Source organism: Spermophilus citellus (assembly GCF_964194105.1).
Source record: "Spermophilus citellus genome assembly, chromosome: 1".
NCBI lineage: Eukaryota > Metazoa > Chordata > Mammalia > Rodentia > Sciuridae > Spermophilus > Spermophilus citellus.
Window position 1 is genome coordinate 249,973,097 of NC_138182.1, and position 17,915 is coordinate 249,991,011.

General features: G+C 33.0%; 1 protein-coding gene across 1 annotated transcript in view; it reads left to right on the top strand.

Moving 5' to 3' along the window:
• The window catches only part of HCN1 (hyperpolarization activated cyclic nucleotide gated potassium channel 1), a 376,109-nt gene that overhangs the window by 321,949 nt on the left and 36,245 nt on the right, over window positions 1–17,915 (top strand). Inside the window, exon 6 of the mRNA XM_081294982.1 lies at window positions 7,118–7,358. Coding sequence (XP_081151108.1) covers window positions 7,118–7,358 — 241 coding nt within the window. The remainder of the gene's footprint in view (window positions 1–7,117; window positions 7,359–17,915) is intronic.

Consider the following 17,915-nt stretch of genomic DNA (forward strand, 5'->3'; position numbering starts at 1 on the left):
TAAAAATAATAATCTCATATATAAATTAATTTATTAATGTGAGCTGATTTTGAAATTTTAAGAAGAGATGAAATCAGTAACCTTAGAAATCCATTCTTTTGCTAGTTGACAACTTAAAATATATTAAAATAGAAAATACATTGGTACTATTTAAGTTATGTGATAATATTTCTTTAAGGAAGAAATTTCTTCATTTCTGGTACCTTTGATGGAGCAAAATAAATTTCCTACTTTGAGATGATTATGGATTTTTGTGTTTGTAAAATATATATTGGAGAGAAACATATGCCTATGGGTGAAAATGATAAGATACTCATATAATTTTTTTTGTTCTTAATGGTTTAGCTGAGCAATAGAAAGAGATACATTCAGCCCCTTGGTATTTTTTATCATACTGCATTATGATATGAGTGTTTTCAAATATTTACTAATAAATCTTTTTTTATCTTGCTTTTAGATAAGTGTTTAAAGAAAATGTGCTTTAATCCCAAGACAAAATACCTCTTTTATTTTTATAAAAACTAGCGACTGGGACTGCGATTATGGTTCAGCAATAGACATCTTGCCTCACATGTGTGAGGCCCTGTTTTTGATCCTCAGCACTACATAAACATAAATAAATAAAATAAAAGTATTGTGTCCAACTACAACTAAAAAATTTAAAAAATTTAAAAATTCTAACGATTACATCTTTAATAAATCTTTTTATTGTAGAATACTTTGTGTTTGTATAATAATACAAAGATCCTATTTACTACCTACTTTACTTATTTTTATAGAGTGATACTATTTACCTCATGCCCAATTTCACCTATTTTAATATCATTATTTTATTTTAGTATGGTACATGTGCTGTAACTATTTTTTTATAATGCCCTCCCTCTTTACAGATCAGTGTCCACTGATCAGAGCAAAACAATTGGCCTTTGGTTTTTTGGGATTGGCTTACTTTGCTTACCATGATATTCTCCAACTTCACCCATTTACCTGCAAATTCCATAATTTTATTCTCTTATGCTAAGTAATATTCCATTGTGTATATATACCACAACTTCTTTATCCATTCTTCTATTGAAGGACATCAAATTTGCTTTCACAGTTTAGCTATTGTTAATTGAGTTGGTATAAACATTGATGTGGCTTCATTATTATAGTATTCTGTTTTTAAGGTTATTGGGTATAGACTGAAGGGTAGGATAGTTGGGTCAAAAGGTGGTGCCATTCCGTTTTCTAAGGAATCTCCATACTTCTTTGCAGAGTGGTTGTACCAATTCCTAGTCCCAACAGCAATGTATGAGTGCGCCTTTCCCCCCACATCCTCACCAACATTTATTGTTGTTTATACTCTTGATAACTGCCATGAGATGAAATCATAGAATGGTTTTGATTTGCATTTCTCTAATTACTAGAGATGTTGAACATTTTTTCATATATTTGTTAATCGATTGTATATCTTCTTCTGAGAAGTGTCGGTTCAGCTCCTTAACCCATTTATTAATTTTTTTTTTGGTGTGAATTTTTTTTAGTTCTTTATATATCCTAGAGATTAGTGCCCTATCTGACATGCATGTGGCAAAAGTTCGCTCCCCAAATGTAGGCTTTCTCTTCACCTCATTGATTGTTTATTTTGCTTAAAAGAAGCTTTTTGGTTTGAATTCATCCCATTTATGGGATTCTTGATTTTATTTCTTAAACTTTAGGAGTCTTGTAAAGGAATTCAGGGCCTAATCTGACATGATGAAGACTTGGGACTACTTTTTCCTCTATTAGGCACAGGGTCTCTGGTCTAATTCCTAGGTCCTTGATCCACTTTGAGTTGAGTATTGTACATGGTGAGAGAGAGGGGTTTATTTTCATTTGGCTGCATATAGATTTCCAGTTCTCCTAGCACCATATGTTGAAGAGGCTATCATTTCTCCAATGTATGTTTTTGGCTCCTTTGGCTAGTACGAGATAACTGTATTTATGTGGGTTTGTCTCTGTGCCTTCTATTCTGTATCATTGGTCTACATGTCTAGATTGTTGCCAATACCATGCCGTTTTGTTACAATAGGTTTGTAGAATAGTTTAAATTCTGGTGTTGTGATGCCTCCTGCTTCACTCTTCTTGCTAAGGATTGCTTTGGATATTGTGGGTCTCTTATTTTTCCAAATGAATTTCATGATTGCCTTTTATATTTCTATAAGGAATGATGTTGGTATTTTAATTGGAATCACATTGAATCTGTATAGCACTTTGGGTAGTAAGGCCATTTTAACAACATTAATTTTGCCTATCCAAGAGCATGGGAGATCTTTCCATCTTCTAAGATCTTCTTCAATTTCTTTCTTTTTGTTCTGTAATTTTCATTGTAGAGGTCTTTCACTTCTTTTGCTAAGTTGATTTCCAACTATTTTTTTTTGATGCTATGGTGAATGGGATAGTTTTCCTAATTTCTCTTTCACATGATTCATCACTGATGTATAGAAATGCATTTGGTTTATGGGTATTAATTTTATATCCTGCTACTTTACTGAATTCGTTTATTAATTCTAGATGTTTTCTGGTAGAGTTTCTTGGATCCTCAAGTATAGAATTTTGTCATCATCAAATAATGATAGTTTGAGTTCTTCTTTTCCTATTTGTAGCCCTTTAATTTCTTTCATCTTTCTAATTGCTCTGGCTAGAGTTTCAAGGACTATGTTGAATAAAAGTGGTAAAAGAGGGTATCTCTGTCTTGTTATAGTTTTTAAAGGGAAAGCTTCCATTTTTTTGCATGTAAAATGATTTAGCATAGATACCTTTTACAACGTTGAGGTATATTCCTACTATTTCTAGTTTTTCTAATGTTTTGAACAGATGGGGTGCAGTATTTTGTCAATGCTTTCTCTGCATCAATTGATACAATCATATTATTATTCTTATCTTTAGTCTATTGATGTAATGAATTGTATTTATTGATTTCCTTATGTTGAATCAACCTTGCATCCCTGGAATGAACCTCACTTGATCATGGTGCCAAACTATTAGTATGTTCACAGTAAATGAATGATATGTATTGAGGCATTATTGTTTGACTCTGAACATTATACAGATTTTCTTGGCTTTTATTGAATTTTCTTTTTTCTGTCCCAGAGTTGTATCAGGAAATGACATTACACAATCATCATGTCTCCTTAGTTTCCTCTTAGCTGTGACAATTTTCTCAGAATTCCCTTGTTTTTGATCATATTAACAGACTTGAGTAATGCTGGTCAAGATTTGTGTAGAATGGGCCTCAATTGGGGCGTATTGATGTTTTCATCATGTTTAAACTGGTTTAATGGACGTTGGGAAGAACACCACAGAAATAAAATGTCCTCATTATGCCACATGAAGGTACACGTAATGGGCATTAGTTATCACTATTGATTTAACATTGACAATCTTGTTTGAAGTGGTATTAGCCATGTTTCCCCACAGTAAAGCTGTGCCTTCTCCCCTGTTCCTTCTTGTGCTCTTTAAAGGAAGTCACTAAGCTCCGCCCACCCCAGAAGAATGGGGAATTGTGCCTCACTTTCTTCAGAAGGAAGTCTCTATTCAAGATTTGAACAGGAGGTTTATCTAGTCTCATTTATTTTGTCACTTCTCTCTGTCTGTATGGGCCCTTGGTTATTTATTTTATGCTCTAGGTTTCATCTAATGTTATATGATGTGGTTTGTTTCTCAAAGTGTTTCAGCTTTGACTACAGGTACTCTTTCAGCTGACCCCAGTGTCCCTATGAAATTCTCTCAGCTCCATGGACTTTTTTTGCTGTTGTTGATGTTTTTATTTGTTTGTTTGTCTTTGATATGTCTATACTTTCTGCTGCTATAAGATGCTGCAGTAAAAAAAAAAGGGATTATATATTTTTTTAAAAACAACAATATCTTAAATGCCTTAGTAATTTGGAGCACTTTACGATTGTCAGGACATCATCAAGTGAACTTTCTTCAATTTAATCCAGATAGATGATACCTGGAGCTCAAGCCATTAATATGATTGTTTCTACTAAACTAATACTCAAAAGTACATGTGCTAAGTACAAAAAGCAAACCTAAAAACCAAAACAAAAAAACCCAAAGGTCAAATGTTTTTGCTGATATTTGGAAGCTAAACCACAATAAACATGGTAGGACAAGAAAAAGAGAAGTTCAATAGAGTAGACAAAGGGGAAGAAGGGGAAGTTGGGCAGGAAAGACAGTAGAATAAATCTAACATAATTTTCCCATGTGCACGTATGAAAATATGTAAAAGGAAAGATTTTAGAGCCAAGGAAGTGTGTTTCATTTCATATTTCCCTATAATTTGTTTTTGAGGATTTATGTTTTCAATCAAACACATTCATGTGGAAGTAAAAGTTCTATAGAGAGAGGAAAAGAATGAATTGATTCCTTCAAACAAAAGTAATAAAATTAAATTACCCTGGCAATATTATAAGCATAGCAATTTCAAGTGATATATCTGAATATATACCGTATCCTATAAAGTTATGTAAAGAAAGATCAGTTGAAATATTATGAAAATATTTCCAATTTCTTTCTAAAATAAAATGTAAGACAATAGTGAAGTGAAAAATTTACATAATCCAAATCAAAGAACATATATGAAATATTTTCCATTTTATTATCACTTGAACACTTACTTCTTCTACAATCAAATGTATTTTCAGTTTCCCACATGATATTATTCTGGCATTTCACATGTGAGAGCATGTGAAATAACCAATTTTTCTGCAATTTTTTTAAATGACATTATCTCTAAATCTTTAATTCCATTTCACCTTTAATTTCCCTGTGTTTTTTTCCTATAAAATTATTTTGAATGGCAGAAAGGATATCTTTCATATATATGAGGCTTGTTTCTCACAACACTTGCTTGAGAAAGCAGTGTGAGAGTTTGAAGGTGACTATTTCCCAAAGAGAATAAAACTAATCTTTATGAGCACATTTTCCCCCAGTTTAGGACTACCCTCTTTCCCTCCCCCCTCTTTTCTTCCTTTTTATATCATATGCCTGCATATTTACTGAGCACTTACTATGGGCTGAACATTATGATAGTCACACACCTTATACCCCAACTGTTTAGCACCAGATAAAATAGATTACAAATCGCCACAGACACAGCCAATCATTGAGTTAGTATGAATTACCCAGGATAAGATGCTGCTGCACAAATATCACATGTAATATCTTTCTCTTGTCTGTGTTGCCTTGTTTAGTTTCTGATTATTGTTGCCAATTTTTAAGTATTTTATTATCTTTCATGAAGCTCTACTGTTAAAGGAACTACTTTGTTTTGCTGAACTCACAGGATATTGTTGAGTATGAAATGCTCTGTCTACCCCCATCTCCCCCAGGTGGATCTAAAATGCACCCTCTGTTTCAGCTGGAACTGTTTTTAATTAAATTTATGTAAACCATGTACTTATTTATGGGTTGCCATGTTATGTTTTTATAGATGTATGTATTCTGTAATGTTCCAATCAAAGCAAACACATCTGTCTAAACATTTTTTTCATTTCTTTATAGGGAGACTTAAAACTCCTTTTATTTTATCTTTTTGAAGTGCACAATACATTATTGTTAGCTATATTCCAAGACTATGCAATAGCACCTCAGAACTTCATGTTCCTATATAACTCTAACTTGGTACCCATTGATGAACGTCTTCCTATCTTTCACTCCTTTCTACTCTTCTCTGTCTCTGGCAGCAAGCATACCTCTCTCACCTTCCATGGGATCAAATTTTTTAGAGTCTGTTTATAGTGAGATTATGTGACTTGCCTTTCTATACTTAGTTCATTTAATTTAATATGCTCTCCAATTCTAACTATATTGCCCCAAATTACAGGATTTCATCTTTTTTTATGACTCAGTAGTACTCTGTTGTGTATGTGTGATACTTTTTCTTTCTTCATCAGATAGAATTTTTTTTTTTGTCTATCCCAAGGTGATACCACGTACCATCTTACAAAGTCAGATCAGGGACCATTTTCAGTCACAGCATCATAGAGTTTGCATAACACATTTCCCCAAAGGTAGTGGACTCAGTACTCAGACTCAGTTAATTACCTTCATTTCATTTTTCTCTCCTTCCACCTCCTTAGGAGAATTTTCTGTATCTCTTAAGCAAGATTCCAAATTCAGATCAATCATTTTCGTGGGTGTTCTTGGTGAAGGAATTTCTAAGAAATGGCTTTCTGGTGAAACTCAGATTACCATTGTCTATTTTATCATATATCTGATTTATAAGATTAAAAATGTTTTCCACATATCTCTATTGTGGTCCAGAAAAATAACAGTAAGTCTAATTTGGACCAGAATCTACAAAATGAAACCAAACATGCAGATCTCTTAATTTAAAATTGCACTGTCCCTAGAAATCAAAGTCAGAAATGGGAACGTGGCCTCTCTCCAGCCCAAGACTTCCAATGGAAACCCAAGAGGCTTTGGAAAGAGCAATTTTCTGATCCAGCCCAGACACAGATTGAATTTATGATTTTAGATTGGATAACCTTTGGATAACCTTTCTCTGTACTCTCCATTGTTCTCATTCTAAAGTGAATGACAGACTTTAAGGAAATGCATTAAAGTGCTTTTTTTTTTTTTTCTGGCAGACAGCGAGGCCCTTGTTTTAGAAACCATAACCCTGTATGCACAATTTAAATTGTTTGACACAGTGTTATGCAGAAGAGTAATGTTATATAGCTAAGAGGAAGCAATGTGTTTTTTTCTCTTCATGACTAAAACATGAAAGGAAGACTAAACTTCCACATTTGGGGTTGTCAAATTCTCGTAGAGAGTAATAAAGAAATTAGATATTCTCCAATTGAGATATTTACATATTTAATTAGAAAATATTAAATACAGTTACATTCCCTATACTATTCTCAGTGGTGGGAAAGCCAAATTTCATCAGAAGAAAACTAAAAATAAAAACAATTCCTGAAAGTGATGAGAATGTAGATATTAGACCTTTGGAATTTATGTATTTTTTATTCTAAATTAAAATTGCAATATTATGCAACATATATTTTTTTGAACTTCAAAACATGCTTTTCTCCCACATTTGATTACAATGTCTCCTAATACTTTTGCTTACTCTTGCCATTTTTAGGAGATAGTCAACTTCAACTGTCGAAAACTGGTGGCTACCATGCCTCTTTTTGCCAATGCGGATCCTAATTTCGTGACTGCCATGCTGAGCAAGTTGAGATTTGAAGTGTTTCAACCAGGAGATTATATCATACGAGAAGGTGCCGTGGGTAAAAAAATGTATTTCATTCAACATGGTGTCGCTGGTGTCATCACAAAATCCAGTAAAGAAATGAAGCTGACAGATGGCTCTTACTTTGGAGGTTAGTAAAACACAAAATGCAACTAAGAGGAAATTTTAGTAGTTGAAGATCCATGTCTTGTCCAGAATTTTGGACATGTAATAATGATAGTATGTGGAATTTGAATATGAACTTGTAACTGAATTCTGACAAAAGTTGCTACAATGATCTCATATTTCATGAGCACGGGTTCAATGCATGTGCATTTACTACCACATTGGTCGGGGTATTGTTTGTTTGTTTCTTTCTTTCTTTCTTTTTTTGCTGTAACTAAATAATAGTTGCTTAAGCCAGATTAAAAGTATAATTTTCTGTCATTCCAAGGTTCACAAAGAGTTGGAGCTCTCTCTGCAAGAGTTTTCAGGAACCTAGATTCCATTTATTTTATCAGTCTGTCACACACTAGAGTATTTCTTTTGTAATTTTCTTTCTTCTTGCCCACATGGGATGAACTGATTTTTTTCTACCATATTTTGACATGTTCCCCATGGGATGGTGCAGAGAGAACAGAAGAAAGGAAAAGCTACTAGCTGATCTTTAGATATGTGCCCCCAAATTGCCAACATCACTGATATTCACATAGGATTATTCAGAATTTAGTCAAAGGACCACCTCTAATTCTGAGGAAGGGTGAGAAATGTAGCCTTTATTACATTGGCAGCTCATGTTGCCCAAAAGTCTGGAAATTTGGATTGTTTCCAACTTTTTCCTACAATAAGGCATATATATACAAAAATCGCCTAGTAGTTGAGTTACTGGGTTAAAGAGCATATGTATTTTTAAACTAAGATAAATAGCACCAAGATGCTTTAGATAAAACTGTATGTTTGCTTTGACAGTTTGTTTTTATTTTTGTTCTCTTAACAAATAAAAATGGCATTTACTTATTGTTGAGTTTGCATTTTTGCTATTTCTGTTGAGGTTAATGCATTTCTTCACAGATTTATCTCAGTTGTGGACTTTTTTTATTCCTATACTTTGCACACATTTCTACTGTGTTTTCAAATCTTATTTGTAGAAACAGTCTTAATACATTTCTTACATATGCTGTAATTACCTTCTCCAAGGTTGGGCTTTGATTCCTAACTTTGTTCATGGAAGCTTTCAACATTCTCAACGTCACTGCTATTTATGTGAATTAGTCTGTCCTTTCTTAAGGCAATAGAGATTTTGTGTCCTTAAAATATGTTTTATACACTGCACAATTAGGGAATTGCTTTCCATATTTTCATCTCTTTATTTTTACCACATGTATTATTACTATTACTTTATAATCATAATTTAATCTATTTTTTATTGTAGTACATACCTTTATTACATTTTTATTTTAGTATTAATCCATCTGAAGTATACTAGTGAATACAGAGTGAGGTAAGAATCTATATTTTTCCCCTAAAGAGAATTTTTCCACAAGTGCTAATAGATGATTTCATCCTTTCTGCAAAACTTCTTAATGTTTCTTTAATAATAAGTCAAGTTTAGGGCTGGGGATGTAGCTTAGTGACAGAGCACTTGCCTAACATGTGTGAGGCACTGGGTTTGATCCTTAGCAGCACATAAAAATGGAACAAATAAAATCAAGGCATGCTGTTCATCTACAACTACAAAAAAAAAATAAGTTTAAGAAATTGTCTTAGTCACAATTAACATTTATTAGGAAGAGTTCTGAATGCTAATATTAAAATAACTCTAAGGTTATTATCTGTTAACATATAGTGGCTGAGTAATATACATTGACTCAGATTAATTATTTTGATTTTTGCCAACCATTAAGGGCAACTTTGAAGTTTCTAGCTTTCCATTTCTTCCTATTCTTCTTTCTTGGCACAATATTTCTATGTTGTCTCATTAGTTCCTTAGACTGTTAGTAACGTATGCTAAGGAAAACCATTAGGAAACACTAAGGATCTAATAGGGTCTACTTTAGAAAGAGCAGAGAACTAATATTTGAATGAAGATAAAAGAAAGAACTAATTGAAATCTGGTAGGGTAAGAAATAAAAGCATATGTATACAGGCCAGTGTGGGGGGGGGGTTGCTGAAGGAAACACATCACACAGGCAATTTTGATGGGTGTGATAAAAATGTTGAAAAAATTTTAGGGACTTTATATTTTATGTATTAAGAGTAGATTTGTGGGCTGGGAATGTGGCTCAAGTGGTAGCACAGTCACCTGGCATGCCTGCAGCCCGGGTTCGATCCTCAGCACCACATACAAACAAAGACGTTGTGTCAGCCGAAAACTAAAAAAATAAATATTAAAATTTTCTCTATCTCTCTCTCTCTCTCTCTAAAAAAAGGGTAGATTTGTGAATTTAACTATGTTTTGTGAACTCAAAAAGCTCTTAAATATTTGACAACTATATTTGGTAACATGATTAAGATTTTATACAAGGACTGGAATATGTGTCTCCCTAGATGTATGTGAATTAACCTGTGAGTGAAGTCAACCATGTCAGTGAATTTCATGTCAAGCTATAAGATCATTTCTGAGATAAAAGCATTTTTTTTTCTGGTGTGTTATTTCTTTAACACACTGTAGGATATCTGTTCATAAATGAGGTTGGTCTGTAGTTTTGCTGTCATTGTAGGTCTTTGGGTGATTTCTTGAAGACTTTGGATAACAGGTTTTGCTCTCCTGTTAGAAAGAGAAGTTAATCTTGTTAGTATCTTCTAGATTTTCTAGTATATTGGAATACACATTTTCAAAATAGTTTCTATTCTTTGGGGTTGATCAATGTTAGAATGGTCAAGGAAACCAGGGGCAACAATAGAATTTATGGGCATCCTAGCAAGAATGGGGCCTTCCAGTCAGGCAGACAAAATTAAAAAAATAAAATAAAATAAAAACAGGGTTTAGCTTAGGGTTTAATTTGGGGTGGTGGGACCACCTATTCTCTGTGGTCTTCATTTCTATCTCCTGTCTTATGAGTATTAATGTATTGTGGTCTATTTGTTTATTTGTATTCAGAAGGGTTTGTTTTATGTATGTAAGTACACTGAACTTGTGACATAAATATTTATGATAATTATATCTTGTTTTTTATGATTCTCATAAGCAGTATGAAGTGACCTTCTTTGTCTCTTCTGATTAATTTTGTCTTAAAGTGTACTTTTTCTGACATGAGAAATCTACCCCTAACAATCAGAGAAATGCAAATCAAAAACTACATTAAGATTTCATCTCACTTAAGTTAGAGCAGGCAATCATCAAGAATACAAATAATAGTAAAGCTGGCAAGAATCCGAGGGAAAAAGTAGACTCATACATTTCTGTAGGACTAGAAATTAGTCTAAACACTCTGGAAAGCAGAATGGAGATTCTTCAAAAGACTAGGAATAGAACCACCATATGACCCAGCTTATCCCACTCTTCTGTATTTATCAAAAAGAACTAAAATCCACATATAGTGAGTGATACAGCCACATCAATGTTTATAGTAGTGCCATTCATGATAGTCAAGTTATGGAACCTGTTAAAGTGTCCATAAAGAGATAACTAGATTAAGAAAATATGGTATATATACACAATGGAGTTTTACTTAGCCATAAAGAAGAAAGACATTATGGAATTTGCTGGTAAATGGATGGAATTGAAGAACATCATGCTAAGCCCAGATTCAGAAAATCAGGAGTTGATTATTTTCTCTCATATGTGGAAGCTAGATGAAAATAAGTGGAAAATGAGGGGGAGGGAATTCCATGAAAACAGCAGAGAGGTCAGTGGAGTAGCAGAAGAGAATTGAGGGGAAGAGAAAAGGAATGGGAAAAGGAAAGAACTGTGGAAAGCAACTGGTCAAACTAGCCCATGTACATATATGAATATACCACAGTGAATTTCTCCTTTATATGTGCATGTATGTATGTATGTGTATGTGTATGTGTGTATATATATATATGTGTGTGTGTGTGTGTGTGTGTGTGTGTGTGTGTGTGTGTGTGTTGTCTGTGTGGGTATATATATATGTGTATATCTATATATCACTAATTTGAAATAAAACTATAAATAAATAGAATGGAGACCACTAGAGTAGAAGAAGGAAAGTAGGGAGGGGGAGGAGGGAAGCCAAGTAGGAAGTACTTGGATTGAGATGAATCAAATTATATTTCATGCATCTGTGATTATGTCAGATTTAACCCCCAGTTCTATGGTTGTTTTTTCATAGTCATTTGAGGATTCCCCATGCTGCTTCCAGAGTGTTTATACTAATTTTCAGTCCCACTAATCATCTATCAATGTACCTTTATTACCACAACCTTTTAAGCATTAGTTTATATCATTATGGAAACATGAATAATTATTTCATAATTTGGTGATAATTCAATAGTTCTTCATTAATTATGTGGTTTCTTTCATTTGTACCCTGTGCCCCTTGGTAATATTTCTATTTTTGTGGATAAGAGTTTCCTTTTTAAATTTAATTTTTTGTTTGTTTGTTTTCTGGAATTGCAAGATGCTTCCAGCTCATCTGGTATATTTCCTACAGTTTAGAATTATCCATTTCTTCAAGGAGCCCTTGATTCTATCATTGAATAAAGGTATTTGAATGAAGATTACAACACTGAGTGTGATCACTACTACTGGGATATTAAGCCAGGAAGTTATTAGGCCCTCTCATTGTATGCACACACACACACACACACTCACACACATTCACACAAACAATAACCTGTTTATATGTGCATATAAGTAAATACATATCTCTGTATGCAACCATTCATATCTATATGAAGCTAAATAGGAATTAATTTTACAATTATAATCCACAACAATATTAATTATTTTAGCCTCTTCCTTTTGCTTATCTGTAACTCCTCACTCAACAGTAAGATTTGAAGTTCCCATTGTCTATCATCTTTATACATAACTGCTCAACTCTAGTACACAGGCGTGGTTGTTCATAACTGTTAACCTGCATGTCCATGATTAGCAAGTCTATCAACTGGAGTCCAAGCCATGTAGATTACTTTTGCCTTACATCCTACAAACTCTGCTCATTTCCAAAGATACTTAGGTCAGTATCTTAACATTTACCCCCTTTAGTGAGATCATTTCATACAGTTGTGATGCATTTATATTATTTGGTCACATTCTGCATTTAATCCTGAAATCTTCTGGCTTCCTAAACTATCTTTTATTTGCACACCATAAGCCGAGTCGCTGTGCTGTAAAATTCTACAGGCTTTGCCAGATGCTTAATTGTCTTGCATCTACCATTACAGTATTATACAAAATAACTTCATTATCCTGAAGAAAAAGTACCATGTGCATCATATATTCAGTCTTCCCCCCACCGTTCCCAAGCCCAAAGAAAACTACTGATCTGTTTATGTATTTTTTCTTAAATGCAATGGAAATTGAAATCATATAGTCTATAGTGTTATATAAATGTTTTACTTAAGTTCAAATTCCAATTATTAACTGCTATTAAATGGCCAATTCAATTTCCTATATGAACCATTTATCCAAAGACCTTGATATACTCTCTCATTTGTTATATGAGTTCTTTTGTTAATTCTTTACAATTTTTCTACATAGACAATCTTGTCTTCTGCAAATTAAAATAGTATTATTTCTTCATTTCTAATTTATATGGATTTTAGTAAATTTTCTTGCCTTGCTTCATTGGCAAGGAATTCCAGTATGGTATTGAATTAAACTAGTGAAAGAAAGTAACTTTATCTTGATCCTGATGAGGAGAAAGCATCATTTTTTTTTTCACCATTAAAACATTAAGTAGGATGTTGGTTTGAAGGTTCTTTTGTTTGTTTGTTTGTTTTATGTAGTTACTCAGAGTGGAGAAAATTTTCTTCATTTCAACTTTCCTGACTTTTTAAAGAAACATCATGAATAGATATTGGATAATATCAATTTTTTTATTTGCTTGATTTTGTGCCAATTCTGTGACATTAGGTTTTTGATTTTGGTTTTCATCTGTAGTTTGTTGATGTGGTAGATCAAATTGATTGAGTTTGATTTTGAATGTTAAATCAGGCTTACAGGCCTGAAAAAGTTTTTTTTAATGTATTAAAATGTATGAAAATGTTGAATTTGATTTGATAATATTTTGGCCATGAATTTTGTATCTGTCTCCATAAGAGTGGTTGCCCCATACATTTTCATTCCAGAAACATATTTTCTGGGTTTTGTATTAGGCCAATTCTCACTTCTTAGAGTGCATTAGGTTGTGTTCCTTCTACTACTTCTATTTCCTAGAGCAGGTTCTGGAGAATTAGTGTCATTGCTTTCTTAAATCCCAGGTAGAATACTTGATAGTATTCTAAATGGCAGAGTCCATGAAAACATTGGGACCTTCTGATTTAGTTTTCACAATGTCATTAAATTTTTGATGCAGTTTCTTTATGTTATAGATGTAGAATTTATTCAGGTTATCTCATAAGAGTATGAATTTAGTTAGTTTGTACTTTCCTGGAATTGATATATATATGTAATGGACCTTTATTTTATTTTTTTATATGTGGTGCTAAGAACTGAATCCAGTGCCTCACATATGCTAGATAAGCACTCTACCGCTGAGCCACAACCACAGCCCTTGCTTTAGTTTTTATACAATATTTCTTTAGAAAAACTGAAAGAACTGGACTTTGGTTCATTTTTTTTTCTTTTCTTTTTTCAAATTTATTGATCTCTGCTTCAACTTTTATTGTATCCTTATTCTCTGGCTTTAGGCTTAAATTGCTCCTATTTTCCTATTTGCTAATGTGGAAGCTTAGACTATTAATTTTACATATTTCTTTCACTTTAAAGTATATATTAATGCTCCATAATATACTTTACTCTCTAAGCACTGCTTTTACTGCCTTCCATAAATTTGATTTCATATTTTATTTTCTTTGTTTCAAATTATTTAAAAAAATATCTACTGAGATTTCTTCCTTCATGCATATTCTATTCAACCTGTTTTAAATTTTGGAAATTTCCAAGCTATGTTCTATTAATAATTCTTAGTTTCATCCATTGTGACATGATAATTTACCTTACATGATTGCTAATATTTTATATTTGCTAATGTGTGTTCTGAGGTTCTGAATTTTGAGAAGTGTACATATGCTGCTATTTTTACTTATTCAACTCACTTCAGTGAGATTTTCTGTTAAATATTTTGTTTCTATTGGTGGCTTTTGGCCTCACTCATATTTTTACCCTACTGACATGCAATTGCTCTTAGTGGACTCCAGGGTACTGGAAACATGAGCCTTCATTCAGTAGTTTATGAAAAAAATAGGTCTGCACTGCTTCTAATGCTTTTCCAAAGTCAGTTATTATTTGTTTGATTAAAACACCTAAGGAGATAATGTGAAGCAGTTGGGGTGTAATAATAACATATACTCATTTATCATGTTATACAGTTTGAAATTTACTAGTTTTTGTTATCCATGACGTCTTAAAATCAGTAGGGTCAGTTTTTCTATTTTACTAGTTTTTACTTTGCATGGCAAGTCCATATTACTGTTAAACACAAGAATCAGGGATTCACTGAGGAGTATGCTTTATACTCTTCTAAAATGTCTGAATAAATAAACATAATCGGTGAATAGAAAATTAAACTGTAACTTAATGGCGAGGAACACAGTGACATAAGGAATCTTGTATTCAAAGAAAGATCAAAATCAGCTTGTATTCCATGCCTATCTTGTTTCTATAATGATACATAAATGTCTTTTTATGTGGATATTTTTAACCCCATATAATTTCTTTGTTTTAGAGAAGACTCATGCGTCACCTCATTCAGTGCTCTCACCAACAAAGCTCCCAAATAAAGCTTTGAACAGGGGGTGCAAGAAAATGAGCATAGAATGAGAGTATAATGAGTGTTAAGCACAGTCACAATCACAGGGACACAGCAATAAGTAAGAGGGACCACCTTCCCACAGTGGTGGAATTTACATTTTTAGTCAGCGTTCGTGTTTTAGAAAAAAAAAATTAACAAAGAAACCGAATAATTACTGGAAATATTAAGCCACATTCTTGAATGGTGATAAGTGCTCTATATAAATTGAAGCAGGGGACAGGATAAGGAGTGCCCCCCACCTTCTCCAGCCATATTGACATTAGAGGGCAGGGATGAGGAGCACCTGGTTTGGAAAGACACCTGAAGTTAAGAATCCCAGACCTCCACATGAGTGGTGGAGAATGGAAGCAAGGATCTAATAAGATTTGTCCTCATATATCAAGTCAGAGGAATACTGAGGCAGTGAGTGTTGGGTGCCAAAGAAGTGATTATCTCGATGGAGGTGAAAGGAGATTCTAAACACCTACTCCACTCCTCCTGTGAGGTAAATTGTATAACTTTATAATCTCCCTTTACAACTGAGGAAAACAAAGCTCAGAGCAGATAGACAACCTGGCCATGAACTGTAAAAGAAACAAAGCCAGATTTCAAATTCAGTTGTGAATTTCAACTTCAAATTCTTCTATGTTCTTCCCATGGTACCTCTAGAGAGGGGCACAATTATCCTGTAGAATGTAAAGTTCACACATTTGCAAAATCTTAGCTTCCCTTCAAAAGTCTCCATAGACCTTTTCATCTGTATTTGCTAAACCCTTTTGTAATCTCCTCCTATGCTCCGCTTGGCCCACTCATTAAAGTAATCACATTGTGAATATATCATCCCTTGAATAAATAAAAGCATTAATACACAAAGAAAAGTTGATGTATTTCTGTTATGATATATTTCATTCTTATTAATAATGCTATTGCTTACTCGCCTCTTAACTGCATGTGTCTTTCCAAACCAGTGTTCTAAATGATTCAGTCTCTTAACTCTTTTAACCTGTTTAATAAAACAAACAAATCAACAACAACAACAAAAAGAAACTGTGGCTTGGTAATGTGAAACAACCCTATCAAAAGGGAAGTGTTTCCTGTGGATGCTCTTAAATACTATTTAATAATGCCCAATGTTTTGTTAGTTTGAGGGAACTCCTAAATAATTTACATAGATAATGTATATATTTAGGATTTCTTAAGTCTAAAATGCATCTGACCAGTTTAGAATCATCTGACAGTTTAAATTTATAAAAACCTGTCTTGGTGACTTTTCATCACCTGTAAGAGGACTGAAGCATCTGCCAGTCTGTAATTTGCAGATTATTCCAACTCTAGTAATTAGCATATATTTAAAAACTAATACTAGTTTTCTAGAAGGTGTGGGAAAATCTGTTGATAGTGAATTTGCAATTTGATTAACTCAATATTACCACTATTTTTTATGAGGAGAAGGCAGTAACAGAGAAAACGGTGAAATTTCTCATAGATTATCTTCCTTCTTCCTTCCTTCCTTTTCCTTCCTTCCTTCCTTCCTTCCTTCCTTCCTTCCTTCCTTCCTTTTTCTTTTCCTCTTCTCCTTTTTCCTCCTCCTCCTCCTGTTTTTTTAGTTCCTTACATGTTATTCTTTTAGACCAGGCTGAGTGAAATGATTGTTTCAGTGCTAATGAGACAACCATGTCAGGCCTTTCTGAAGGCTGTGACTCACTGAGAAATTCCAAAAATACATACAACCACAGGAAAAAGCTTTGCTAAGCCATCAGGTGAAAGAGATTTCTATATCTTTTTCTTTTTTTCTCATTTTTTATTATATGATTAGCCATGCATTTCTATATGTTCTTTTTTTAAAATTTTAAATTTGTTTTAATTGGTTATACATGGGAGTATAATGCACTTTGATACATCATATATAATGGAGTATAATTTCTTATTCTTCTGGTTGTATACGATCTAGAATACTCTCACTTCACAGCTCTATGATTTTATAAAGTCAGTTATAAATGACATACTAAACGATCAACTCCAAATGTCTGGTATACTTATGAAAACCAAGACTAACATAATTAAGAAATTTCATTTTGAAGACATAATGCTTTTCTTTAATAAAGTGATAGAAAAAGAGGAGAAGGAGAAACCTAAAAAAGTCTACATTATAATTCTAGTTCCTCCTGTCTTCATATGGTTGTTCACAGGAACCACATTTGGAGCTTTTTATAATTAGAGAATAAGGCCAAATTTTAATCCTATTAAAACAAAATCTACATAAGGCAATATACTTTCTAAACTTAATGTGTGATTCTTATTCATGTACATTTTAAAAACTTGTCTCTACAAAGTTCTTAAATTTCAATATCCATTAATAACCAGGAATGATTTTAGTGAAGTGTGAGGTTCTGTTGCAAGATGAAATATGTCTAGGAGGTTATGATTCACTTGAGAACATAACATTGTTTTGAATACTTTAAAAACAATCTTTCTTTTTTGAAAAAAAAATTGCTAAATTTTGATTATCAATATTCTTTGGTATTCAGATTTTGCTTGAGTTATTGGAATGCTAACTTGTATGATTAGAAGTTTTACATGCTGTTGTGAAGGAATTTTATAATAAAAATAGATGAAAGATTTCATCCCATAATATTTGTATGCATAGTGCAAGAGGTGGAAGTGAAAGGGCCTTTCAATTAAGCATGATTGGAGGAAAAACTATTTAAAAACTATCTAAGAGGAATCAACATCTTGGAATGATGTCTTTGTAAAAGTTTTTCCTTAGAGTAAATCTGCATTGGTGA